This window comes from Pelophylax lessonae (assembly GCF_965119305.1).
Source record: "Pelophylax lessonae genome assembly, chromosome: 11".
Lineage (NCBI taxonomy): Eukaryota > Metazoa > Chordata > Amphibia > Anura > Ranidae > Pelophylax > Pelophylax lessonae.
The window spans coordinates 8,496,982-8,524,728 of record NC_138778.1 but is presented as its reverse complement, the minus strand read 5'-3'; the positions used below and the strand labels follow the sequence as shown (position 1 = coordinate 8,524,728).

The 27,747-nt window shown below is 45.5% G+C and overlaps 1 protein-coding gene across 8 annotated transcripts in view; it reads left to right on the top strand.

The window, feature by feature from the left end:
* Positions 1 to 27,747, top strand: part of HGS (hepatocyte growth factor-regulated tyrosine kinase substrate) — a 47,099-nt gene that overhangs the window by 17,807 nt on the left and 1,545 nt on the right. The window contains exons 10-21 of one of the 8 annotated variants that reach the window (XM_082272671.1): positions 5,576 to 5,629; positions 7,888 to 7,986; positions 8,120 to 8,212; positions 8,328 to 8,366; positions 9,617 to 9,763; positions 11,130 to 11,340; positions 13,749 to 13,921; positions 15,568 to 15,708; positions 17,086 to 17,263; positions 17,347 to 17,468; positions 20,614 to 20,724; positions 23,167 to 23,262. In XM_082272671.1, the coding sequence (XP_082128797.1) occupies positions 5,576 to 5,629; positions 7,888 to 7,986; positions 8,120 to 8,212; positions 8,328 to 8,366; positions 9,617 to 9,763; positions 11,130 to 11,340; positions 13,749 to 13,921; positions 15,568 to 15,708; positions 17,086 to 17,263; positions 17,347 to 17,468; positions 20,614 to 20,724; positions 23,167 to 23,262 (1,464 nt within the window). Of the gene's footprint in view, positions 1 to 5,575; positions 5,630 to 7,887; positions 7,987 to 8,077; positions 8,213 to 8,327; positions 8,367 to 9,616; positions 9,764 to 11,126; positions 11,341 to 13,748; positions 13,922 to 15,567; positions 15,709 to 17,085; positions 17,264 to 17,346; positions 17,469 to 20,613; positions 20,725 to 23,166; positions 23,280 to 27,747 lie in introns of all 8 variants that reach the window. The other 7 variants (XM_082272670.1, XM_082272669.1, XM_082272668.1 and 4 more) reach the window with 7 other exon arrangements.

Below are 27,747 nucleotides of genomic sequence, written 5' to 3'. Positions count from 1 at the left end.
TTGTACTAACATTTACATAGTACAGCGATCTCCTCGTTTTTTTTTTTTTTTCGCTCAGCCCACTGGGTTGAACGAAGAAAAGCTTCCTGTGTGTACCAGGCATAAGATCTTACCTTTTTAGCGTTCCATCCACCACAGCCAGTGTTCTTTTGTCCTCTAAAAAGCCAAAGACAAAGGTTGTGGTTGGTGGAGGATAGAGTAAAACAAGATGCATTATCTCCTTGTTGGCTTTCCCGAAATAGTTCTCCTTGCCAAGGGGCTTCAGTAAAAAAAAAAAAAAAAAAACTGAATACTCCCCAGTGCAGGCAAAGTGGCCTGACAAGGTGCTGTACCTATAAGAATATATAATCTTTGTAAATCTATGACCCAACAATAGTTGTGGTGCCACATCCCAACACAACAATCACAAATAAAACATGGGGAAAATAACGGGACTTTTTAGGCACCCACAATATACACACATGAATGTAATTAAAATATGACCGCTTTTATTGACATCAACGTGTTAAAGATCACCCTATTGGAAACATTAACACAAGAAATATACATATACAAAGATAAAACCACACGAGGAATGGTAATAAAACGTCAATCAAACCTTGTTTCTCTTACGTTCATTGACGGACACAGCTGCTTCTTCCTAATCCGTAACCAAACAGGGTTTTATAGCCGCAGCTAGAGGTGTAGGACACTTGGCAGAAAAAAGACTCAGCACCTCCTATGGGCAGTTCTCTCTGGGTATTAAAACCCCCTCTCTGCTATAGACCTCCAGTCATTCTTGCCTAGTGTCTTCAGGTGTATTGTTTGTTTTTTTTTTTTTTTTTTTTTTGCTGGTCCCACAGCTTTTTTCTTTTTGGAATTTTGGCTTTTCTTTACTGCAGAGACCTTCTGAGGCCAACAGTCAGGCAGAGCGACGGGCTGGTTTATCTAGATCCAGTGGTCACCCCAGCCTGACCAGCGAGCGTGCGCAGCCTGCTAGCTCCGCGCTCGGTAAACCGCGACTGCCCCATCCTGGACTGGGGCGGCCAGCAAGCTAAATATCTAGCGGGGACACATATGAACAGGCTCCTATAGTCTGTCCGTGCTACCCCTGGCCGACAGCCCCCCATTTAGGTGGAGAGGAGGATCTTTCACAGGAGCCTTACCTGCACACTCCTCTGGATTGGTAAGTAGATGCCCCCTCCTTTCCAACTCTGGATGCGGTGTGGGGCACTGGTCCTCCCTGGGGTGGTGGGTTTTGCAGGCGCTCCCCCCTTGGCAGCTTACCAGGTTCTGTGCATCAGTGTCCTTGCCTCCCACGGTGAGGGGTGCAGGTTCTGTCTCCGGGCTCCCCTGGGCTGGGGGGGTGGCTAATACTACTGCGGGGGGGATGCCGCCTACCTTCTCTGCCTCTCATCTGGGTCCTGGGAGCTCACCATGCGGCTATGATCGGCCGGCGGCCATGTTTGTGGAGCCGTTGCCGCCATTTTCTCTTGGCTTGTAGACTTTACTGCCTTTGTTCTTTGCTGCCCATGCTTGGTCTCTATTATGTCATGTACAGGCTATGTGAGCTGGCTGGGGGAGGGACTGAACGGCCATTTTACTGTAGCCCGGGCCTTCTGAAGGTCAGAGGGTGTGGGGGCAGTCCCTGGAATTCATGATATTGCCTATGGGTGACCCTTGTAGCCTCTGATGGTGAGTCCTTTCTATGGGTTTCCTCTCTCTCTACTGGGCAGCCTGGGGTGGTCTCTCCTGCCTTAGGACTTTGTGGGGTGCCTTGTTGCAGCAGCGCCCATCTAGTTGTGTGGTCTCTATGGGGGTCTTAAAAGCACTGTTTGTGCTTCCTAAGAACCCTTGAGAAGGCCCTTCTGAAGAAGTGGACTACTCCGCTGGTGGTGGATCCACCTATCTCCCGCCTCAATACTGCAACAGTGATTCAGATGGGGTAATCTCCCTCCTTTAAGGACCCTGTTAGCCACAGCTCTGGTGTTTCAGCCTCAAGCGTATGTGGAATTTGCAGACTTGACGTGCATTATGACACGCCCCATAACGTGGCCCCACTTCTCTCCAAACTATCCATTTCAGCAGTGGTGCTGAGGCAGGTCCTTTTGGCTCAAATGTTGGTCGGCTGACCAGACTTCCAAAAAAGCCTTGGCAGACCTGCCCTTTCAGGGAGAATGGCTGTTTGAGGCTACGCTGGATGATATTTTCAGGAGTCTTACAGGTAGCTTAGACCAGGAAGGGAATGGAACCGAGCAAGAAGGCTGGGTCCTCCGTTAAAGTGGTTGTAAAGTCAGAAGGTTCTTTATCTTAATGCATTCTATGCATTTAATATAAAAAATCTTTTGTGCGTAGTAAAAAAAAAAAAAGACTTTTCAGTCACTTTAAGGGCTCCAAGCCTTTTGGGACCTTTTCGGGTGGCGCTAAGTGCCCCTGGCCCCAGAAGCCCTTTATGCCCCCGGATAAGTAGTCCTCATCTTAAAGGTTTGCCCCCGTCCCTATCCAGAATGGGGGCTCTCCTTTGCTGGTTTCCGGGCCTGTGGGCGTCCCTCATTCCTGACAAGTGGGTCCAAATATCATTCTCTCTGGCTAAAAAAATAGAATTTCATTCCTTCCGCCAGATAGGTTCTTTCTCTCCAATCTGTGGCTTACTGGGCTGTGCAGGATCTGCTCTTTCGAGGAGTTAATGTCTCGGTGCCAGGGATTGTATCCAATCTGTTCACAGTCGCCAAGATGGACAGTGTCAAGGCCCGAAATGCTTTTGTGCAGGTCCTCGAGTTCAAGAATGATATCTATTCGTTCTGGGGTGGCCTCCTTTCACAAGTGGGGTTTTCTGGTTCATAGACGTCAAGGACGCTTACCTGCTTATTCTCTTCTGCGAGGGACATCAGCGTTTCCTACTCTTTTGCTATTGAGGATGCACAGTATCAATTTGTAGCTTTGTCCTTCGGTCTGGCCTCCGCTCCCCGGCTGTTTACCAAGGTCTTGGCCCCGGTCCTGGCCTTGCTGTGACAATGGGATTGCTGTGATCAGTTACCTGGACAACTTGCTCCTGCAGGCAGAGTCTTGCTCATCCCTGTTGGACATGGTGAGGATCATTGTGCATTCCCTCCAGGACGTCAGGTGGATCATGAACCTTAGGAAGTCTGTGTTTACCCCATCCATGTGCTTGGAGTATTTGGGGGGCTGATCCTCGATTTTGGAGCAGGCCAAGGTGTTCCTCCCGCTTTACACACTCCGCGGACCCTCCGGTCTGCAGTCCAGCAGCTCTACTTGCGACCCTCCCTGCGCTTTTGCATGAAGATTTTGCGCCTGATGGTGGCTACCTTCAAGGCGGTCTGTCTGCTCAGTTCTATATGAGAACACCGCAGAAGGAAATCCTATGCAAATGGCACAGGTTTCCCACTGCATTGGAAATTTGGATTTACCGGGAGCTGTCGACGAGGGCCTCCCTCCTCTGATGGTTGCGGTCTCCCGTCCTCTGGAACGGAAAGTCCTTCCTTTCCTCTTGCTGGACTGTAGTCTAGACGGATGCCAGCCTGTTGGGCTGGGGAGAAGTCCTGGGATCGGACTTGGCTCGGGGTTGCTGGATTTCAGGGGAAGTCTGCTTTCCCATAAATGTTATGGAGGTTGAGACAATCAGGTTGACACAGTGAACGAAAACCCTAAAGGGTCTACTGATCAGGTTCCAGTCAGACAACGCTATCGTGGTAGCGTTATTCAATCATCAGGCAAACATGAAGAGCACAGCGGCGGTGCTGAATCGTTGGGTCCTCTAGCAGACGTGAAGGATGCGCTACTGGCGCCGTGGGATTAGTACAATCTCATTTATGGCTTTTTGTCCATTCGTCTCATACCTCATCTGTTGCGCAGGATAGAGGCCAAACAGATCCCAATCATACTTGTGGCTTCAGACAGGCCTTGTTGTCCATGGTACGCTGATGTGGTGGGGTTGGTGGCAGTCGCTGTCTAGTGGCTGCCTCTTCAAGAGGAGCTTCTGTTCCAAGGGCCTGGTGTTCTATCGTTTCTGGCTTTGACGGCATTGGGCTAATAAAAGCCAGGTTCTGAAGGGCAGGGGGTTGTCTGCTTTGGTGATCCCGGCTTTGTTTAAAGGCGAGTAAGTCTACCTTCCAGTAGATTAATCATAGCACCTGGAGGGCCTCTATCGTTTGGCACAAAGCCCTGGGGATTCCAGCCTTGCTCTTTCTTGGTGGCTCGGGTGTTGGCCTTCCTGCATCGTGGCGTATATCAGAAACTAGCTTTAATTACGATCAAGGATCAATTCTCTTTTCTGTCTGTTTTCTTCCACATTCCTTGGCCACGCATTCCTTGGTCTGCACTTTCATTCAAGGAGTTTGTCTTGTGGTGCCCCCTGTGTGTTCCCTGTTGCCACCGTGGGACTTGAATTTAGTGTTGTTGGCTCTTCAGAAGCCTTCCTTAAAGAGCATCTGGGATATTCCCTTGCTTATGCTTTCGCAGAGAGTTGCCTTCCTAGTCGCTATCACTTCGGTGCAGCAGGTGTCGGAACTGGAGGCCTTGTCCCATAAGCCGCTTTATCTGGTCTTGCCCGTGAACAAGGTGGTGCTTCAACCCCCCCCTTCCTTTCTGCCGAAGGTTGTTTGGGATTTTCACTTGAATGAGGATGTTGTCCTTCCTTCCCTGTGCCTTTTGATCTTCGCACCCAAGGAGGTGGCCTTGCACTCCGTGGGTGTGGTTCGCGCAATTCTCCGGCTTCTTTTTGGAGGTCTGACTGTCTTTGTGCTAAGGACAGTCTGCAGAAAAGCATGGAGGCCTCTTCTGCCACTGTTTCTCGTTGGATTCGGCTGATGATTGTGCAGGCATATGCCATTAAGGGTCAGGATCCTCCCTTCCCTGTTACGGCACACTCCACCAGGGTAGTGAGCGGCCTCCTTGATGTTCCGACATCAGGCATCTTTCTCAAGTTTGCCAAGCGACCACCTGATGGTCTGTGTGCACATTTACTTCTATAAAGTTAATGTGTTCACATCCTCGGATGCTAGTTTTGGCGGCAAAGTTTTGCAGGCAGCTGTTTCGGTCTCTCAGGCACCCCCCTTTGAGGTTGTTTGGAGTGTTGGCATGTTGCCCTGGGTTTTTTCTACATTCGTTGGCTTGCCCACCTTTCATTGTGGCACTGCTTGGGGACATCCCTGTTTGGTCATGGATTAGGAAGAAGCTGTGTCTGTCAACGAACGTAAGAGAAAATGGAATTTGTTACCATAAAACACTTTTCTCTGAGTTCATTGACGGACACAGCACCCACTCCTCTGGAGTTTTCTCCTTTGACACTGCTTGTGACTGACTGGAGGCCTATAGTACAGAGAGGGGGTTTTATACCCAGAGAGGGGGTTTTATACCCAGAGAGAACTGCCCATAGGAGGTTCCAAGATTTTATTTCTGCCTAGGGTCCTACTCCTGTAGGTGGAGCTATAAAACCCGGCTTGGTCATGGATTAGGAAGAAGCAGCTGTGTCCGTCCGTATCTTGAATTTATGTAATTGTTTTTTTACTCTGGAATCTTTCTGTTTATTGTAAACTTAATCTCTGTTTTTTATATTTGAAAACCTTAATAAAATAAGATTAAAACAGAAGCAGCTGTGTCCGTCAATGAACAAAGAGAAAGGGATTTTACGGTGAGTAACAAAAAAAAATCCCATTTTCGATACTCCCAAATTCTAGGTGCCAGGTGTACAAGTATAAACTCCAATGCGAATAGCTGTTGTCTTCTTTAGGGGGTTAATTCTACTACCAGTTTACAAAACATAGGGCCCCAACAGAAACCAACTGATCAAATCTAGGTACTCCGCAGAAAATTGTCAAATAGGAGGCCATAGAAGAAGGGGGATGGGAATCTCAGGGAGCCCAAGATTCGGGGGTAGATCGGTCACAGGCACAGTCACAGTAGAGGGTTAAAGAAGAAAAACCAAATGAGAATTTTTGTAAGGAAGTCAATGTATGTACAGAATTGTACTGGTAGACTTAGCAGTGCAGAATTCCTCCCCTATACGGCAATGCATACCCCAGTATAATAGACTATTTGTTTTAACAAATGTAATCTAGGTGTATTTCCCAGTCTCTCAATTACTTATAATAATGTGTATATAAATTTGTGTATATGTATGTATGTGTGTGTGTATGTATATGTGTTTATATATATATATATATATATATATATATGTATATATATATATATATGTGTGTGTGTGTGTGTGTGTGTGTGTGTGTATGTGTGTATATATATATATATATATATATATATATATATATATATATATATATATATATATATTATGTATATATATTATGTATGTGTGTGTATAAAGTATTGGGACACCTGCCTTTACACACACATGAACTTTAATGGCATCCCAGTCTTAGTCCATAGGGTTCAATATTGGATTGGCCCACCCTTTGCAGCTATAACAGCTTCAACTCTTCTGGGAAGGCCGTCCACAAGGTTTAGGAGTGTCTATGGGAAAGTTTTACCATTCTTCCAGAAGCTCATTTGTGAGGTCAGGCACGGATGTTGGGCTGGCTCGCTGTCTCCCTCAAAGGTGTTCTATCGGGATGAGGTCAGGACTCTGGGCAGGCCAGTGAAGTTCCTCCACCCCAAACTCGCTCATCCATGTCTTAATGCTGTGGTCCTCAACCCTAGCCTACAGGGCCCACTAACAGGCCAGGTTTGCAAGATAACATAAATACATCCCAGGTGATATCATTTGCTGCTCAGTGATTGCAGTATTCTAGCCTGCATCTCCGCAAGGTAATACTTAAAATCTGGACTGTTAGTAGGCCCTGAGGACTGGAGTTGAGGACCACTGTCTTAATGGACCTTGCTTTGTGCACTGGTGCGCAGTCATGTTGGAACAGGAAGGAGCCATCCCCAAACTCCTCCCACAAAGTTGGGAGCATGAAATTGTCCAAAATGTCTTGGTATGCTGACACCTTAAGAGTTCCCTTCACTGGAACTAAGGGGCCAAGCCCAACCCCTGAAAAACAACCCCACACCATAATCCCCCCCTCCACCAAATGATTTGGACCAGTGCACAAAGCAATGTCCATAAAGACATAAATGAGCGAGTTTGGGGTGGAGAAACTTGACTGGCCTGACCTCAACCCAATAGAACACCTTTGGAATGAATTAGAGTGGAGACTGCGAGCCAGGCCTTCTCATCCAACATCAGTGCCTGACCTCACAAATGCGCTTCTGGAAGAATGGTGAAACATTCCCATAGACACTCCTAAACCTAGTGGACAGCCTTCCCAGAAGAGTTGAAGCTGTTATAGCTGCAAAGGATGGGCCAACTCAATATTGAACCCTACGGACTAAGACTGGGATGCCATTAAAGTTTATACACACAGGTGTGTGTGTGTGTGTGTGTGTGTGTGTTTATATATATAATGTGTATATGTGTGTGTGTGTATATATATTATATCTATCTATCTATCTATCTATCTATCTATCTAATATAATATCTCTATCCTCTACCCTAAAAAGATGTTTGCTTACTACTTGCCTAAATGTCTGTATGGCCAGCCTTAGAGATGTCAGGGAAAGAAATGCCCCCATTGGGTGATTTTCTCTCACCTATTGCTCTGATGGCCATTCAAAAATAAAATGTTGGATTTGCCTTAACTTTCTGTCTGTGAAAATTGTTACCTGAAAAAAGAGTTTCATCTCCTTAGCGGTAGCACAGACCACAATTAAAAACTTGATAATGTATCTAACCCTTTTGCATTCTATCTATAATTAAATAAAAAGTTGCCTTTGAATCAGCTAGCACTGCTTTGTATACATTTGTGGCTATAAGCCATCATATGAAATATCCCTGTACAATGGGGATTTTTTATTTTAACTCCTCCTTTATTTCCCTGAATGTTCTGTTTTTAGACACCGCCCAAGAGGGACGAAGCTGCTCTGCAGGAGGAGGAGGAGCTGCAGCTGGCTATCGCTTTGTCCCAGTCTGAAGCTGAAGAAAAGGAAAGAATGGTAAGTCTGCTTCCATTCCTACAACAGCTCAAAGCATTTCTCTACTTCTTCTATAGCAGATGGATGTCATAGTGTGCGTTTTGTAATCTAGGGAGTCCCCGCTAATGCAGATGGTTCTGGTCTTCACTTGCAGAGACAAAAGAACACCTATGGTGTATATCCAAAGGCGGACCCGACCCCTGTTACATCCTCCGCCCCTCCGGCCAATACTCTCTATGCCTCTGTGGTGAGTATCTGCTTCACTGGGATATTCAGTTTTCCTGATTTAACATTAAAGTGTGCTTTCCAATACAGGAATTATATCTGTTTTTTTTTTTTTTGTTCCCTCCCACAATTTTTAGAATTCCTCTGCTCCGCTTGCTGAAGAAATTGACCCTGAGGTAATAAATTATAGGATTATTACTGGACATACCGTATATGCTGGCATATAAGATGACTTTTTTGTTAAAAACATCCCCCAAAAATCTGGGGGTTGTCTTCTACACAAAGTATAAAAATGTGAGGACTACTTTACATAGTTAGTTTGGGCCAAGCTGGCCCAAAAGGAACGTCCCTAATCTCGCAACCCCCTGGATGTGCGGTAATACAGTATGTACTGCAGCTTCGGCTACATACAGCATACCGCGCTGAGCCAATCGCGGAGAGCGATGTATTATGTTAATGAATATAAAGCCTGCTGGATTGGCGGAGTCAGAGAGGCGGGCTGATGATGTTACAACCTCTGACTCAGCCAATCCCAGATGGCTTTGAATGTATTATTCGTATACATCGCCCGCCGTGATTGGCTCAGCGCTGTTTAATGTATGTAGCCGAAGCTACGGTACATAGAGTATTACCGCACATCCAGCGGGCTGAAAGACTAAGGACGTTTGTTTTGGGCTGACAGATTATTGGGTGTAAATTAGGGATCGACCGATTATCGGCAAAGCCAATATATCGAGGGCCGATATGCACTTTCCCCGATATATCGGAATCGGCCCCTGAGGTTGCCGATATTTCGGGAAAGTGCTGTACCGGAGTGATGCCTGCAGCTAGAGGCATCACCCCGGTACTGGCGTCCATAGCCGACAGTCGGCTGTCTTTTAATGACAATAGGCTGTCATTACAAGGAGCGGGAGGGGACGTCGTCATCCCCTTCCGCAGCTCGCCCGTGCAACCAGCCTGCACGGCCGCCGAGGAGAAGACCCGATCAAAGCCGCATTCAGCTCTGATCGGGTCTCCGTGCAAAAACCCGGAAGGGATGTCCTATCATGTCAACTCAAAAAAATGACAGCATTCAAAACAGCCAAACTTGGCGTTTTGAATGCTTTTAAATGCAGATGAGGGGTTTGGGGTCTTTTAGACCTCCAGATCCCTCCACAAGAGTACCTTAAAATTTTAATGTACGAAAATATCGGCCGATACCGATATGCGATGACCAAAATATTGGTATCGGCAATAAAAAAACGATATCGGTCGATCACTAGTGTAAATTGCCGAAGGGGGGTAGTCTTATATGGCAAGTATAGCCCAAAACCTATATTTTAACTGGAAAATTAGGGTGTCGTCTTATACGCCGGGATATGCGGTCATTTTTTTTTTTTTTGTCTGCTTTCCATCATGCTCGGTCTCATCTGTTATTTCTGTGTAGCTTGCCCGCTATCTAAATCGCAATTACTGGGAGAAGAAACAGGAAGAGGTGCGGAAGAGCCCCACCCCATCCGCTCCAGTACCAACAAGTGAGCCTGTGGTGCAGGTGGCTGAAGTGCCACCAGTGAACATGGTCAGTGTAATGGAGGTAAGAATTCTGTTTCTTTTGAGCTGAGCTTTCAGCAACTTGACTGTCCAACTCTCACACAGTCCACCTTAAAGTGGAACTCTAGCTTACACCTAACTAGCTTTACAACTGTCTCCCCAGCCCCCCCCCCCCCCCCCATACTTCCTAACCTGTGTAAGAAAGTTATATATACCTATTTTCAGGTCACTCTGATCTGGGCACATGATCTAACTCCACTGTGTCAGCTAGCGTGGCTTCAGGGGAGAGGAGGGAGGTGGGTCATTAAAGCCTACTGGTGACGTCACCGCTCCAAGATTAACTAGCCGTTGTTGGAGTGCTGTTTAGGATCACAGGTCTCTGTGTTGATTCCACAAGGCCCTCCCCCATACAGTTAGAAAGAACCCCCTAGGCTCACACTTAACCCTTTGATCCCCCTGGGTTAATCCCTTCCCTGCCAGTGTCAATATTACAGTAACAGTGCATATTTTTAGCACTGATTACTGTACTAATGTCACTGGTCTCCCCAAAAGTGTAGAAAATGTCAGGGGTCCAATATGTCCGCCACAATGTCGCAGTTCCGCTAAAAATCACAGATCGCCGCCATTACTAGTAAAAAAAATAAATAAAAATGACCTAAAACTTTCCCCTAGTTTGTAGACGTGATAACTTTTGTGCAAACCAATCAATATACACTTATTGGGATTTTTTTTACCAAAAATATGTTGCAGAATTCAAATTGGTCTAAAAGGATGAAAAAATTGATTTTTCATTTTTTTTGGGGGGGGGGGGGGGTGTTATAAAGCAGAAAGTAAAATATATTTTTTTCAGAATTGTTGCTCTTTTTTTTTTGGTTTATAGCGCAATAAATAAAAATCGCACAGGTGATCAAATACCACCAAAGGAAATCTCTATTTGTAGGGAAAAAAAAGGACATAAATTTTATTTGGGTAAAGCGTCACACGGCCAAGCAATTGTCACTTAAAGTAGCGCAGTGCCGAATCGCAAAAAATGGCCTGGTCATTAAGGGGGAAAATCTTCCGGGGCTGAAGTAGTTAAGGAGATTTCGATTTGTCCGGTTTACTATTATCATTGAAAGTAAAAGCAAAGAAAAATCCCAAATTTTGGGTTGCCCCCAGAAAAATAATAGAGGGGAAATCTTCCAATGGGGACACTAGTTCTAGTGATCTGGGGGGGTCCCCAAGGAATTACCTTTGCAGAGATTTCCTCCCACTTCCTGTTTACTTTGGGACAGAAAGTGAAGGAAAATCTCTGCAACGGGACACAGAGGGCAGTTAGATGTACGCTGGAATTCCACTTTAACACTGTAAACAATTTATTCAGTTGCTATATTGATTCTGGATTAAACTATCTCCCATTTTTCCAGCAGCAGTACCAGAATGGCGAGTCTGAGGAAAATCATGAGCAGTTTTTGAAGGCACTGCAGAACGCCGTCACCACTTTTGTGAATCGCATGAAAAGCAACCATATGCGTGGCAGGAGCATCACCAATGACTCGGCGGTGCTGTCCTTGTTCCAGTCTATTAACAACATGCACCCGCAGCTTCTGGAGCTGCTCAACCAGCTGGATGAGAGACGCTGTAGGTTTCAAGGACGTCATTGTGTACACACTGGATCTAGCTTGCTGATGCTACATAGGAGTCTGAGTGAAATGTGACAGAATTACTTTACATAACTACTTTTTTTTTTTTCCACTTGAAAGGCATACTCCATCTTTGGGATCATATTTTATGTTACGACCATAATCCAGTTTTAATATGAAATATGGTTGCATTCTCCAAGCCCCCACTTAACTACTTCTCGCCCCTCATATAGTAAAATGACGGCTGTAAAGTGGTTGTCCCATCCCGGCTGGGCGTCATTTGACCGGCAGGATAGGCCGCTCTGATCGGTGGTACTGTGTGTCCCTCTGACACACCTCATCTCCGATCCCGGTAAAGAGCCTATGACGTAGGCTTTTTTCCATGTGATCAGCTGTGTCCAATCCAGGGTATAAGCCCTGCCTGTGGGGAAAAAAGGCAGAAGGATTTTCTTTTTCCTGTTATGAGCATATACCCCTCTGCACAGAAGGAAAAAGCTCAGTTTTAGCTTGGTGTCCTCCAAGGAAGACCTGTGAAGTAAATGCATGTCAGAAGAGTTTGTTACCCTAAAAAAAAAAAATGGATCCTGTTCCCTTAAAGCATGTTATGCAGCACAGTGCTTGTGCTGTGTCATTTGACCCCCTATATCACCTGAAATACCTGGCTGATCCTGCCTGGTTCTGCCCCTCCCTCTGTAAACTGACCACAGTTTATCATGGTTTCTGAGCCCTGGCGATGTGGTCAGTTTACGTTCCTCCCTCATCCAAAGCTCTCCTCTGTCCCCCCCCCCCCCTTCCCGCCTGCCTGTCAGCTCATTCCAGTCCACTCCCCGCTGCTATAAAACTGTTATGTTTATACCATCCCCCTCACATAACAAAATGTGTCCTAGTGTCCGTGCTTTATAATAAAAAAAAAATGTGGATTTCTACCTGATTTCAGAGCACCTCCCGGCATTCACATGACTGCCTGCCTCTCTTCTCCTCTCCTCCTGGCTGACGTCAGAGGGAATTCTCGTCCTCGCCCACTGGAGCTGTCAGTCTGAGAGAGGAAAGGGACAAGAAGTCACATGAGTGCTGGGAGGTGCTCTGAAATCAGGTAGAAATCTGCATATTTTTTTTTAATAAAGCACAGACACTGGGACACATAGGTTTATACCATCCCCTCTGTTAAAAAATATTGTGTCCCAGGGTCTGTGCTTTATTAAAAAAAAATATGCAGATTTCTACCCGATTTCAGAGCACCTCCTGGCGCTCACGTGACTGCCCACCTCTCCTCTCCTCCCGGCTGAAGTCTCGGCCTCGCCCACTGGAGCTGTCAGCCTAAGAGAGGAAAGGGGCTAAAAGTCACGTGAGCGCCGGGAGGCGTTCTGAAATCAGGTAGAAAATCTGCATTTTTTTTTTTTTTTAAAGCACAGACACTGGGACACATAATGTTATTTAACAGAGGGGATGGTATAAACATAACATAGTGGCTTAACAACCACTTTAGGCTTCTTCAGACCTAGCTCAAAAGTATTTCTTCCCTGTTTTTAGGCAGTGTCACTGCAGGCCAACAAACCCAGAGGTTCGCTGCCAGAAATTCTCACCAAAGTGGTTGTAAAGGCTGAAGGTTTGTTTTTTAGAATGCATTATGGTAAACCTTCACTATACAGCTGTCCCCCCAACCCCCCTAATACTTGAGCCCAACCCCGATCCAGCCTTGTGCATGAGAGCAGCTGCTGTCCAGACTCTCTGCCTCCACATTGGCTCAGAGAGAGCAGTGGTAGCCATTGGTTTCCTGTCAGTCACAGCCAGTGGGGAGGGAGCAAGAGGCAGGGTTGAGCCGCGCTCTGTCTTATGGACACACAGAGCAAGGCTCGGGAGTGAGCACACATGAGTGCCCCCATTGCAAGTGGATTGCTATGGGGGCACACAACAATGGGGGGGAGCCAGAAGCACCAGCGGGGGAACCAATAAGAGGAGGATGGGGGCTGCTCTGTGCCACACCATTACACAGAGCAGGTAAGTATTAAATGTTGGTTGGTTTTAAAATTTTGATGTTTTGGTTTTTTTTAATCTGAGCCTTTGTTATTACGTTGCCTCAACTCCCACCTTCTCATTCTGTATTTTTGGGTAATGTAGTTGAAATTCCAAGGTAAAACACCTTGATTTGGGTGTATTTACCACTTCGTAAAACCACGGTAATTTGATATGTCATTGGGTAAGGAGGAATTTACTATTACACTCCAGTATACTCCATGTTAGATGTGTCTTTAGTTTCAGGATATATACTTTGTATTTGACTTTAGATATATAGGACTTGGCCCCATATGTACAACAGATGTCATGAAGTAGACCGTATGAGCTTCTTGGACTAGCAAAACAATGTGTAAGAACTACACACTACCATCTCTACATGTTTCTCCACAGTGTATTATGAAGGTCTTCAGGACAAGCTGGCCCAGATCAGAGATGCCCGGGGGGCTCTAAATGCACTTCGCGAGGAGCACCGAGAAAAGCTGCGACGAGCTGCGGAGGAGGCCGAAAGGCAGCGGCAGATACAGCTAGCACAAAAGCTAGAGATAATGAGGCAGAAGAAACAGGTAGGATACGATGGCTGCTAAGTTTATACATGGGACATGTTGAGCAAGACTTAGTGATTCTAAAGGCTGAAGGTTTTTTACCTTCATGCATTCTATGCATGATAGTAAAAAACCTTCAATAAGCAGCCTAACCACCCTTTATATTTACCTGAGCCTGATCTCGATCCAGTGATGTGCTCTAGAGCAGGGTTTCTCAACCAGTGTGCCGTGAAGAGTTCCGAGGTGTGCCGCAGCAAAATGACCCATCACTTAGCAGTATTGCTTATTTCACATTATTATCCCCGAGTCCCAAGGCCTGGGGTTGGCCGGGAACTAGGGGCTACATACCTCAGCAGTGTAACATCCCATCCTGCATCCAGGGATTGGTGGGCCAGCTGGGGGCAGCCGCAAAGAGAGTGAGTGGAGCTGTCAAAATGAAGCAGTTATGTCAGGGGATATGCGGGGCTCTGCCCCTTTGTTCCAGCTGGCATCGGCGGCGTGTATACATTGCTGACAGGGGGCGGGACCAATTGTAACTACTCTATGTGCATCCACAGCGGTGTATAATAAACCCGAATTATCTACCGCTGTGGGTACACATACAGCAGTTACAATTGGTCCCGCCCCCTGTAACCTTCCTCCCCGGCCAGCAATGTATACACGCCATCGTTGCCAGCTGGAACAAAGGGGCGGAGCCCTGCATATTGACCCTGCCCACCCCGACATCACTGCTTCAATTTGACAGCTCCAATCATTCTCATTGCGTCCGTCCCCGGCTTGCCCACCAATCCCTGGCTGTCTTGGATACACTGCTGCATGTCCTGCTATAGGCTCCACTCATTTATGTTCCATCTGAAGCCACCATTCTTCCCTCGGCTCCTGAACCTTGCACCCCGTACAATGCACTCCTGAACCTTGCACCCCGTACAATGCACTCCTGAACCTTGCACCCCGTACAATGCACTCCTGAACCTTGCACCCCGTACAATGCACTCCTGAACCTTGCACCCCGTACAATGCACTCCTGAACCTTGCACTCCGTACAATGCACTCCTGAACCTTGCACTCCTGAACCTTGCACCCCGTACAATGCACTCCTGAACCTTGCACCCCGTACAATGCACTCCTGAACCTTGCACCCCGTACAATGCACTCCTGAACCTTGCACTCCTGAACCTTGCACCCCGTACAACGCACTCCTGAACCTTGCACCCCGTACAACGCACTCCTGAACCTTGCACCCCGTACAACGCACTCCTGAAATCCATTGATGTAAGTAACAATTTCATTTTTTCAAAATTTTTGGTTGGTGTGCCTTGAAATTCTGCCAGCTTTTAAAGGGTGCCTTGGTTGAAAAAAGATTGAAAAACACTGCTCTAAAGCACCTGCTCTCTCAATCCTCAGATACAGCAGTGGGAACCATTGGCTCTCACTGCTGTCAATCACAACCAATGAGAAGGGAGTGGGGGGGGGGGGGGGCTGAGCACGCATAAGTGCCCCCATAGCAAGCGGCTTGCAATAGGGGGAACTTAGCAGGAGGCAGAGGACCGGAGAAGGACCAGGCTTTGCTCTGTGCAACACCATTGCACAGAGCAGGTAAGTATAATGTGTTAATTAATGTGTAAATAATTTTAGTATCTCCTTAAATGTCTTGCATGTTGTTGTAGGAGTATTTGGAGATGCAGCGCCAGCTTGCCATCCAGCGCCTGCAGGAACAGGAGAAGGAAAGACAGATGCGCCTGGAACAGCAGAAGCAGACCATCCAGATGAGAGCCCAGATGCCAGCTTTCTCCCTGCCATATGCTCAGGTGTGTTTTTATTTGTTCCAGAGCTCTTGGTTATAGATAGTGCAAACACTGTCAAATTTTATGTCCTGTCACTGCTTAAATGTACCACCAAACCTCTATGCTCCCCTTTAGAATGTCCCAACTTTTTCTTGCGAGGCAGCTGGTGGGAGCCCATTTCTGACTGGCATAGGCATGTCTCCAGAATTACATCTGCCAGTAACCTTTTCACTACACAGAGTATGGGCAAGAAGCTCTCCATAGTCAAAGCAGCAGCATGGTTTTTGCAGCAAAGCTAGGGGGAGAACCCTACCTAGGTAGAGAACCTCTGGGGGGGAATCTAGGATGGAAAAGGACCTGGGGGGGGGGGTCCTAGTAGATGACCGACTCAGCAATGGCATGCAATGCCAAGCTACTGCAAGCAAAGCCAACAGAATATTGGCATGCATTAAAAAAGGGATTCACTCCAGAAATAAAACGATAATTCTCCCACTCTGCAAGACTGGTCTGGCCACATCTTGTCTGCCATCCCGTTCTGGGCACCGGTCCTCAGGGAGGGTGCGCTGGAACTGAAGAGATTCCAGAGAAGGGCAGCAAAGCTAATGGACTAGAGCAGGGATTCCCAAACTACGGCCCTCCAGCTGTTGCAGAACTACACATCCCATGAGGCATTGTAAAACTCTGACACTCACAGACATGACTAGGCATGATGGGAATTGTAGTTCCTGAACACCTGGAGGGCCGTAGTTTGAAGACCTCTGGACTAGAGGATCTCCGCTATGGGGAAAGACTACAAGCATTGAACTTATTCTCTCTGGAGAGGAGACACTTGAGAGGGGATACGATATTGATGTACAAATACCGTACTGGTGACCCTAACATAGGGAACAAACCTTTCAGTGAAAGGAAATTTAAAAAGACACTCACTGAAATTGGAGGAGAAGCAGTTTAACCTTAAACTGCATAGAGAGTTCTATACGGTCAAAGCAGTAAGGATGTGGAATTCTCTTCCACAAGCAGTGGTATCTGCAGGGAGCGTCGATAATTTCAAAAAATGATTAGATGGACATCTTAACGACCACAACATAAAGGGGTATACATTCTACTATTGACATAAACACATACACACACACACACACACACCCACACACACACCATAGGTTGAACTGGATGGACTGGTGTCTTTTTTTTTTTTTTTTTTTTCAACCTCACCAATTATGTAAAAAAAAAAAAAAAAAACATTGTATTAGCAACTCAAACATGGATTTAGGAGCTCTCTGGATTTCTATTGCATTGACCTTTTTTTTTTTTTCTGTACTTGCAAAGGTAAATCATAGGGAAATGTGCATGTATTTGGGAGTGTTTGTTTTTCAGACTCAAGCCTCCTGTCCTTTTTTGTAGATGCAGTCAATGCCATCATCAGGTGGCGTCATGTACCCACCCTCTGGCCCCAATGCCTATCCGGGCACCTTCAGTCCTTCTGGTTCAGTGGAGGGTTCTCCAATGCATGGGGTATACATGAATCAACCAGGCCAGCCTGGCGCTGGGCCTTATACCGCCATGCCGGTACCTGGTACAGGTAAGTGACATGTTCTTGGCTCTGCCCCAGTGTTTAATAAAGCAGGCTGTTTTTGTAATAGTCTTATTCTTGTCTTGTTACAGACCCTGGCATGGTTAATGCCTACATGTACCAAGCAGGATCTGCAGCTCAGCAAGGGCAGCCAGTGCCAACTAATAACCCTGCATACACATCCTACCAACCCACTCCGACACAGCCCTACCAGGTAAGCTCTGTTACAGCTTGATAGGCAAATTATGGGTGGACACTGCAAATTGTGGGGGGACCTTTTTTTTTTTTTTTCAAAGCCAAGCTCCAAGCAAAACATAACATATTTAGTTTAGAATAGTGCAGGGAAATGCTTATTTCTTTTTTTAGGTTTTCGTCCCTGCTAGGCAGAGGTTTCTTCACTTTCTATCAGGACAGGATGTGACGGGAAATCGTTTCAGCTGGGATTTGGACTAAAATGCTGTTTTAATAGAGTATGTCATGTTAGAGCTGATGACAATGTTTTCATTGTTGCCTATGCTATCCTATACTGATAACTGGACGTTTTCCTATTTTGTATGGTACTGAAAGCGAGAGAAGATCTCCCCAATGGGGTCACTGAAAGAAGTAAAAACCTGACATAAATTTGAACCGTTTCCCACTTCATTAGTTATACAGTCAGACTTTAAACCAGAGGTCTGAACTACGGCCCTCCAGGTGTTCAGGAACTACAATTCCCATCATGCCTGGTCATGTCTGTGAATGTCAGAGTTTTACAATGCCTCATGGGATGTGTAGTTCTGCAACAGCTGGAGGGCCGTCGTTTTTGAATCCCTGCTTTAAACCAACACTGACATTTGGCCATGTAGGTTTGGAGTTGGGCTTTAATTTGCAGCTTCATTAAAGCTGAGTTCCACTCAAAAGTGGAACTTCCACTTTAAATGGTCCTCACCCCCTGACATGCCACACTTGGCATGTGATTTTTTTTTTTGGGGGGGGGAGCGGGTACCTAGTTTTGACAGGTACCCGCTCCCACTCCTGCTCAGGGCCACCTAGGTGGCTCAGAGGAGGTTCTCCTCTCCCCCTTCCTCCCTGCAATCTTCTGGGACACGTCACGGGTCCCAGAAGATTGCCCGTCCATTCAGGACGCACAGTGCGACTCGCGCATGCGCAGTGCGCACCCAGCTGTGAAGCCGCAAGCTGTCACAGCCGTACCCACACTAGAGATGCCGGTGCCACGGGGAGAAGACGGAGAGAACCGAGGTTCTCCTCAGCCGCATTGCTGGACCGTGGGACAGGTGAGGGTGTTTGAGTGTTGTGGGAGCTGAGGCGAGCTTACCAATGGTATTAGTATTATGCAGCATGAGGGGGTTAAAGCGGAGTTCCAGCCATTTACTCACCTGTCCAACGGTCCAGCGATGCGGCCGCCGGAAGCCTCGATCCTCTCCCTCGGCGCCGGCATCACTGCTGTGGGCACCCGGCTGTTACAGTTTGCGGCTTCACAGCCGGGTACCCACTGCGCATGCGCGAGTAGCGCTGCGCGCCGTGATTGGCCGGCAATCTTCTGGGACCTCTGACGTGTCCCAGAAGATTGCAGGGAGGGAGGGGGAGAGGAGAACTTCCGCTCAGGGCGCCGCGGCGCTCCGAGCGGAAGTGGGAGCGGGTACCTGTCAAAACTAGGTACCCGCTCCCCCCCCCCAAAAAATAACATGCCAAATGTGGCATGTCGGGGGGTCAGGACTCCCTAAAGCGGAAGTTCCACTTTTGGGTGGAACTCCCCTTTAATGTAATGCCACTGCTGGTCACTGATGCATTAGTGACCAACCAGTGGCAGTTAATTAACTCCTTTGTGCTGCATTAGTGCAACCAGTGTTAACACTGATACTGGTTGCACTAATGCAGCACAAAGGGGTTTATTAACTGCCACTGGTCGGTCACTAATGCATCAGTGATCAGCAGTGACAATACATTAACCCCCTCATGCTGCATAATACTAATACCATTGGTAATTAAATTAACCACTTGCCAATCCGTCACAGTACATATACTGCGACAGGGTGGCAGCTACAGGTGTACGTCGCTGCCTGCTTTTGGTGTATGCCCCTCTTCTATCTATTTTAAAATTATTTGAGGGAAAAAGTCATTTTTGGTTTCGGCCAAGGGCATCCTGCATTTTCGGTTTCGGCCCAGAATTTTCATTTCGGTGCATCCCTAGCTTAAATTAAATAATTGTAAAAAAATATAAAAAGAGCAGCAACTCGACTGGGAGATAGACACTGAAAGCAAACAATACTAAAAATAGAGCTGTGCTATGCAAATACTAAATATAGGGTATCCAGAAACAGTGAACAATTGAAAGATTCTACAGTGAAAACAGTTGAAAATATCAAATTATAAAAAAAAAAATTTCTTCCACAACAGTGATATTACACCAGTACAAAATATATCCAACAGAATAAAGTCCAAGAATATTACAGAAGGTTCTTCCACGTGGTATTAACTACCCTAAGAGTTGGATGTGACCTTCACCATAGCAAAAATGTCTGCTTTCCAGATTGAAAGGACCTCTTAAAGAGAGAGGTCATTAGCGCTTATAGCAAAAACCCAGCCAGAGCCTTTTGTTTCTCCAAGGAAGGTGAGGAGGTTAGCGAATTTCCACCATAAACGAAATGATCACAACATAGGAACAGCAGATGGGCAAAATCTGTCACCGATACGGTCTTCCTTCGAACCAATACAACATATGGTCCAACCTCAGAATATCCCGTGCAGTGACACTCCCTAAAAAATATAATAAAAAAACTGGCCATAGTGTCTAAAACTTTAATCACAGGATAGAAGGTTGCACTTACAATTGTACGGCATATAACTGCATGAAGATAACTTGGCCGGCTGATACAATTTTACCCGTCCTTCCAGGATTGCACCTTACCGACCACAACATACGGTGACTTCAGCACGTCGCTCCATCCGACGTGTTTCGTCACAATCTGCCGTCATCCTTGGGCACGATGATGGTAAACAGAGAGGTTAAATCTTCTTGACTGGGGCCACTGACAACAATAACAACTGACAGGGGTTCTAATTCATCCCCACTCTATCCAAAACGGAAAAAGAGTTTTTGCCTTTTAGTTATACCTGCAAAGTCCATACTAGATGTCCATCTAAGGCTACCCTGTGGGCAGGGTGACAACTCTGCTGTGCAGTTTCACTGCAGAATGCCGTCCGTTAAGGAAGAGAAAAATATAACAAATCTGCCTGGATCTACAAGTAATAGGAGGTGACTCCAATATCAAAAACTGCTGTGTGTGCTAGACTGCATGACTTGTAATTTCCTTTTTTGCCCATAGTTTTACTTTAGGTTGTATTTTTTTGTTTTTAAGAACGCAGCCTCCCAGAGCATGCCATCCATGTCCCAGAATCCTCCTGCTAGCGGGATGAATTACATGGGTGCACAGTCTGTCCCCATGGGCTATCAGCCATACAACATGCAGGTTGGTTCAATTCATGTGAACAGTTAAAGTAAATTTTGTTCTTAGTTTCTCTGCCTGTGCTCTGCCTGAGGTTGCTGGAGCTCCTTTTTACTCCAAACAGGGAAAATATACACCATGATTTTATCTCCACAGTCTTACACCTAATGTGATCACATTCTGTTACAAGGTGCTTTGTGTAAATGCATGTCTGGCAGTGCGTCTACAATAATAGCTGTTATTGCATGAACAAAAGGGGTGCACTTGCTTTTTACCCACTTGGCCATTATACTCCGTACAAAGATGGCGATGTCTGCTGTCCTCTCAACAAACCTCCTGTATATTTTATTGCCAGAAAAGATAAGTGTTATTCAGCACCCCACTCCTGCGCTCAGAACCTGGTCCTCAGGCTGCCTCAATCCTGGAACTCGTACTAATACTTGGCATCCATTATGGCTAGGCTTTGCTGCCCCTTACGACCGGGGCAGTCGATCAGACACTGTAGATACAAAACAAAGAAAGGGCGCACCAGCCTAGCGCATTATCCTCAGCGAGTTTATTATATCAAGATAAAAATCAGCTACTCACAAATATTCGTGAAATTCAAGCACATCAATTCCATAGAGCCGCCTCATTGCAGAAATACGATATCTCGTGAAAGCAGAGGGCTGACGCATTTCGAGGCCGTGCCTCTTCCTCAGAGCCTCTGGGGATAATGCGCTAGGCTGGTGCGCCCTTTCTTTGTTTTGTATATTTTATTGCCATAATAACCACTCAGACTAAATATATTCCTAAAACTCTGAAACTAAGCGAATTCGGTTAATTTATAAAACTCTGGTCCGGCCACATCTGGAGTATCCCGTCCAGTTCTGGTCATCAATCCTCAGAAGGGATGTGCTGGAACTGGAGAGAGTCCGAAGAAGGGCAGCAAAACTAATAAAGGGATTGGAGGACCTTAATTACGAGGAGCGATTACAAGCGCTTAACTTATTCTCCTTGGAGAAAAGACGAGAGAGAGGGGACATAATAGCCATTTACAAATGCCTCAATGGCGATCCCAGCATTGTAAAAAAAATATTTTAGTCTCAGGGAGTGTAAAGGCTCGTACACACTTATAAGAAAATCGGGCGAACATTTTCGTCCAAAGAATTTTTGTACAATTTTCGTATAGTGTGTACAGAACTTTCTACAGACGATTCAGAATTTTCGTACGAAAATTCTCGAAGAGACAAACTCCTCCTAAATTTTTTTTGTACGGGAAAAACGAATGATTCTCGTTATAATGTGTTATTTTTTTGTATGATTTTTGTACGAGAAAAATCAGAAAAGAAAGACTGTGTATGATCAGAAACAATAAAGAACAAAAAAAAACCTTTGTCGTACGAGAATTTTCGTACAAATTTTGTTAAGAATTTTTGTTCATCGGTTCCGATTTGCTGTGAAACAACAAGGAACATAGGACGATCGTTGGCCCGATTTTCTTATAGTGTATACCTCACTTAAGAGGACACGTGGCCACATAATGAGATTGTAGGAGAAGCAGTTTAACCTTAAAGCGGAGTTCTACCCAAAAGTGGAACTTCCGTTTTAGGTAATAATAAACCCCTGACATGCCACATTTGGCATGCCATTTTTTTTTTTTGGGGGGGGGGGGGAGCGGGTACCTAGTTTTGACAGGTACCCGCTCCCACTTCCACTCGGAGTGCTGCCGCGCCCTGAACGGAAGTTCTCCTCTCCCCCTCCCTCCCTGCAATCTTCTGGGATATGTCAGAGGTCCCAGAAGATTGCCGGCCAATCAAGACGCACAGCGCAACTCGCGCATGCGCAGTGCGTACCTGGCTGTGAAGCCGCAAACTGTCACAGCCAGGTGCCCACACCAGTGGGAAGAGGATCGAGGCTTCGGGCGGCCGCATCGCTGGACCGTGGGACAGGTGAGTGTGTGTTTATTAAAAGTCAGCGGATACACTTTTTGTAGCTGCTGACTTTTAATAAACACAGAAAAGGCTGGAACTCCGCTTTAAGCTGCATAGGAGGTTTTCACTGTCAGGGCGAGGAGTATCGATACTTTTTAAAGACTCTTGGACGTGTATCTCAAAGAACACAATATTCAGGGATATGAGAAATGAAGATCGTCACTGACACACACACACCTACACAGGTTGAACTGGATGGACTGTTGTCTTTATTCAACCTTAACTACTATGTAACTAATTGTATCTTTTTACACAGGCCAATCTCCTCTTCTAAACGTTAGCAAAATATTGGGTGACGTGTTGTGTTTTCTATGCCCTAAAATGACTTGAATTTTTTTTTTACTGAAAATTTGCATTTTGATAAACTATTGTGCAAACATCGTATGACATAAAACAAAAAAAAAAAGTAATTGCCTCTGACAGCAAACAGGTTAACGTGAGAAAAAGGAGGACACAAATCTAACGAATACATTGGCTTGTTTTTTGTTTTTAGAACCTCATTTCTTCTCTTCCTGGACAAGACCCAGCGATGACCAACATGCCTTCTCAGCAACCTTTCCATCCTGGACAGCAGCAGATGTACCAACCGGTATGTGATATTTCCCTGTAAGTGGGTCTTGACGTGTTCAATTCAAATGAAAACATGGGTTGAGCTGAGTGGAAATAAATTGTATGCAAGGCCTAACAATCAACTTCTCTCACTTGCCCCCATTTGGTCTGTTAAATATCTGTTTTTGTTTTGTTTATTTCTGTTCAGTAAGTGCAAAAAATACCTATTAATCATCTCAGATTCAGAGTTGTCCTGTACACGCTTCCTGTGTTATCTCATTATCCCCCCCCCCCAAGTTCCTAATTTGCATAACAGAACAATTAGTCTCTATGCTGCAGGGATGAGGAGAATGAGCAGGATTCAGTAATTGATCTACAGACTGGGCAGGGCTGACACAGTCTTAAAATTTCAGTCCACTAAAAGGTATGTGTTTGTCATTCCACAAGAGGAAATGAGCTACTAGTGGATGGGCAGCCCGTCCGATCCCCACCCCACCCCCCCTCCCACCGACACTTTCTGTAATTGTACACAGAGGGAGTTTCTCCGCAGGTTCCGGCCAATGATTAATTGCCGGGACACAGCTAAACTGCAGTACCCAGTGGCCAACAGGGATGAGCATGCATGTCTAAAGGAATACTGAGGGTGTGTTCTTTTACATAATACTCTTGAAAGAAGATTTGAGGCCAAAGGCTGTGACGTTTTAACAGAGCCTGCTTGTCACTTACACCAAACTCGGAGCAAAGACTAATAGACCATATGTATGTATGTGATTCTGCATTTCCGGGTAGGGGGCGCACGCCTGCCTGGCTGTGCTGGGATTAATCACAGTACATGCCAGTCACCGGGTGCCGGCCAGTGGTTGATTGCTGGCGATTGGCTCGGAGTGTCACAAAGGACAGCTCTGTGAGTGTAAACATCACAGAGCTGTGTGCAGTGTCGGGGGATTTAGCTGTTTGTTCATTTTCTGCTAAGCAGGGAACAAAAACAACTAGATCCCCAGTAAAAGCAGCACACAGAACACACACAAAAAACATGTTAGGCACACATTTGCCTCCTTGATTGCCCTAGATCAGTGGTTCTCAATTCCGGTCCTCGGGACCCACTAACAGGCCAGATTTTAAGTATTACCTTGGGGGATGCAGACTAGAATACTGCAATCACTGAGCAGCAAATGAGATCACCTGTGATGTAATTTAGTTATCTTGCAAACCTGGCCTGTTGGTGGGTCCCGAGGACCGGAGTTGAGAACCACTGCCCTAGATGTTCACCCCTTTCTGCCTAATGTCATTAGTACAGTGACAGTGTATATTATTAGCACTGATCGCTCTAATAATGGTACTGGTGATGTCAGTGGCAGTTAGTCCCTCCCCCCAGCATCAGGTAGTGTCAGATTGACTGCCACAGTATTGCAGTCCATTTTGGTCAAAATTTAATAAGAGTTTTGATTTGTTTTAATTTTTATTTTGTTTTTGGGATATGTTTCATAGCAGAAAGTAAAAAAAAAAAAAAAAAAATATATATATATATATATATATATATATATATATATATATAAATATATATATATATATACATACATACATATGTATATGTGTGTGTGTGTGTGTGTATATATGTATATATATATATATATATATATATATATATATATATATATATATTATAATATATTTTTTTTATAAATTATGTGTGTATATGTATATATATATATATATATATATATATAGATATATATGTGGTGTGTATAGATATATATGTATATATCATATTTTTCTTTTTCGCTCACTGATAGACACAGCTCTCCATTGTTCAGAACCACAGGGTTATATAGCCCCCTACAGGAGTAGGACACTAGGCTGGAAAAAGACTTGGCTAAGCCTATGGGCTGTCCTAGGTGGTATACATCCCCCCTCTCTGCTATAGGCCTTCCCTTTTTTTCTGCCTAGTAAGGATTAAGGACCGAGTTTCCTGCCGGGATCTCTGGTTCTGGCATTTTTTTTCTGGTACCTCTGCTGACAGGGTGTTGGAATTGGCAGCGTTTTCTTGTCGTACCCCCCCCCCCCACCCCCCACCCCTACCTGGTGGTCCACAAAGATAAGGTGGTTCTTCACCCATGTCCATCGTTCCTTCCTAAGGTTGTCTCTGACTTCCATTTGAATGAAGACATTGTTGTGTTGCCTTCCCTGTGTCCCAGGCCCAAACATCCTAAGGAATTTGCTTTGCATGCCCTGGGTGTGGTTTGGGGGATTCCTGTGTATTTGGCAGCCATGGAGTCTTTTCGGAGGTCAGAATCACTGTTTGTGATCAGGGACGGGCCAAGAAAAGGGTTGTCTGCTTCTTCTGTGACCATTTCCAGGTGGATCAGACAGGCGGTGACTCAGGCCTATTCTATTAAGGGTCCGGTTCCCCCTTTCCCTGTCAAGGCGCACTCTACGTGGGCGCTTGGTGCTCCTGGGCCTTCCGTTATCAGATGTCAGTGATGCAGGGTGGTCTCTTGGTCGTCAATGCACACTTTCACAAAATTCTACAAAGTGGATGTGTTGGCATCTGCGGATGCTTCCTTTTGGCTGCAAAAGTTTGCAGGCTGCTGTTTAGAGGGTCTGTCCCCTCTTTGGGGGTGTATTCAGGTTGGGCTCCAGTTGTTTTGGTTGAGCTCCTGTTTACCTGGTTGGCTATAGTTAGCCTTGGAAAAAATTTTTTCTCACTGTTCCCGCCCCTCATGTTTAACACTGCTTTGGGACGTCCCAATGGTTATGAAGATCAGGAGCTTGTGTCCTTCAATGAAGGAAAGAGAAAATGGGATCTTTCACTTGCCGTAAAATCCATTTCTCTGATGTTCATTGACGGACACAACACCCCCCCCCCCTCCCTTGTAATTTTTCTGACACCGCTTGTAACTAAACTGAGTGCCTATAGCAGAGAGAGGAGTATACCCCCTGGGACTGCCCATAGGCGTAGCCAGATTATTTTTCTGCCTGGTGTCCTACTCCTGTAGGGGGCAGTATAACCCAATGGTTAAGAAGATCAGGAGCTGTGTCCATCAATGAACATCAGAGAAATTAATTTTATGGTAAGTCAAAAATCCCATTTTCTTTTTTTTTTTGTACTTACCGTACAAAACAATTTCTCTGCGTTCATTGGCAGACACAGCACCCACCCCTCTATGGAGTTTTGATACTTCTGACACTGCTTGTTACTAAACTGAAGACCTATAGTAGAGAGGGGAGTATACCACCTAGGACTGCCCATAAGAGAAGCCAAGTCTTTTTTGTCTGCCTAGTGTCCTACTCCTGTAGGGGGCAATATAACCCTGAGGTTCTGAATAATGGAGTGCTGTGTCCGTCCATTAAATGGATTTTACAGGAAGTACAAAAATCTTTTTTTCTCTTTTATAAATTTTCAGTCTTTTATATAATAAAATGCGCAGAGGTGATCAAATACCACCAAAAGAAAGCTCTATTTGTGTGAAAAAAAAAAAAAAAAGATATTTTGTTTGGTTTCAGTGTTGCATGACCGCTCTATTGTCAGTTAAAGTAGTGCAGCACCGCATAGCTAAAAACAGCCTGGTCATGAAGAGGGGGGTAAATCATGCCGAGGGCAAGTGGTTAAAGTAGAACTATAGGCAAAGCTTGTTTTTTCATTTTGGATAGAACAAGGGAGGGTTATAAGTTATAACCCCTGTTTTTTTTTTTTTTTTTTTTTTTTTTTTCTCGCCATCTGTGTCCCATTGTGGAGATTTCCCTTCAGTTCCTGTCCCATAGCCAAACAGGAAGTGAGAGGAAATCCCTGTAAATTTAAAGAAGTCCAGCCTAACACTGAATTCACTACATCTCTAGACTTCCACAATCTAACACTAATCTATCTAACCCTGTTACGAAGAAATCGGTATACTTACCTTTTGTGAAGCCGCCCTGGTTTGCTCTCCAGCGGCGGAAGCTCTGCAGAGGACACGGCCGACAACGGCTGTGAAATGAATGGGAAGTGACGTCACCCATAGACTTACTATGGGGCTTCCGTTGTCTGATGTGTACTCTGCACCCACCTCCACAGTGAAGGGACACCTCAGCTTGGGGTCGGATCGGATTGGCTTCAGAAAAGGTTTGTATACTGATTTCCTCTTTACAGGGTTAGTGTTAGATTGTGGATGTCTATAGATTAATGATCGACCGATACCGGTTTTTCGTTGCCGATACCGATATTTTGGCCATTGCATATCGATATCAGCCGATATCTGCGTACATTTACATTTTTTTTAATTACCTGACCGGTACTCTTGTGGAGGGATCTGGGGGTCTATAAGACCACAAACCCCTTCTCTGCACTTAAAAGCATTCAAAACACCAAGTTTGGCTGTTTTGAATGCTGTCATTTTTTTTTAATCTGGCGCAGAGTACCCGGAAGTGATGTCATGACCTCACTTAATTGCTTATATCTTTAATTTGTACATTTATGAGTGGCATATTCAATAACATTTGTAAAATGAATTATGCTATGTGACATCATTTTACCCTCAAATGAGCAATA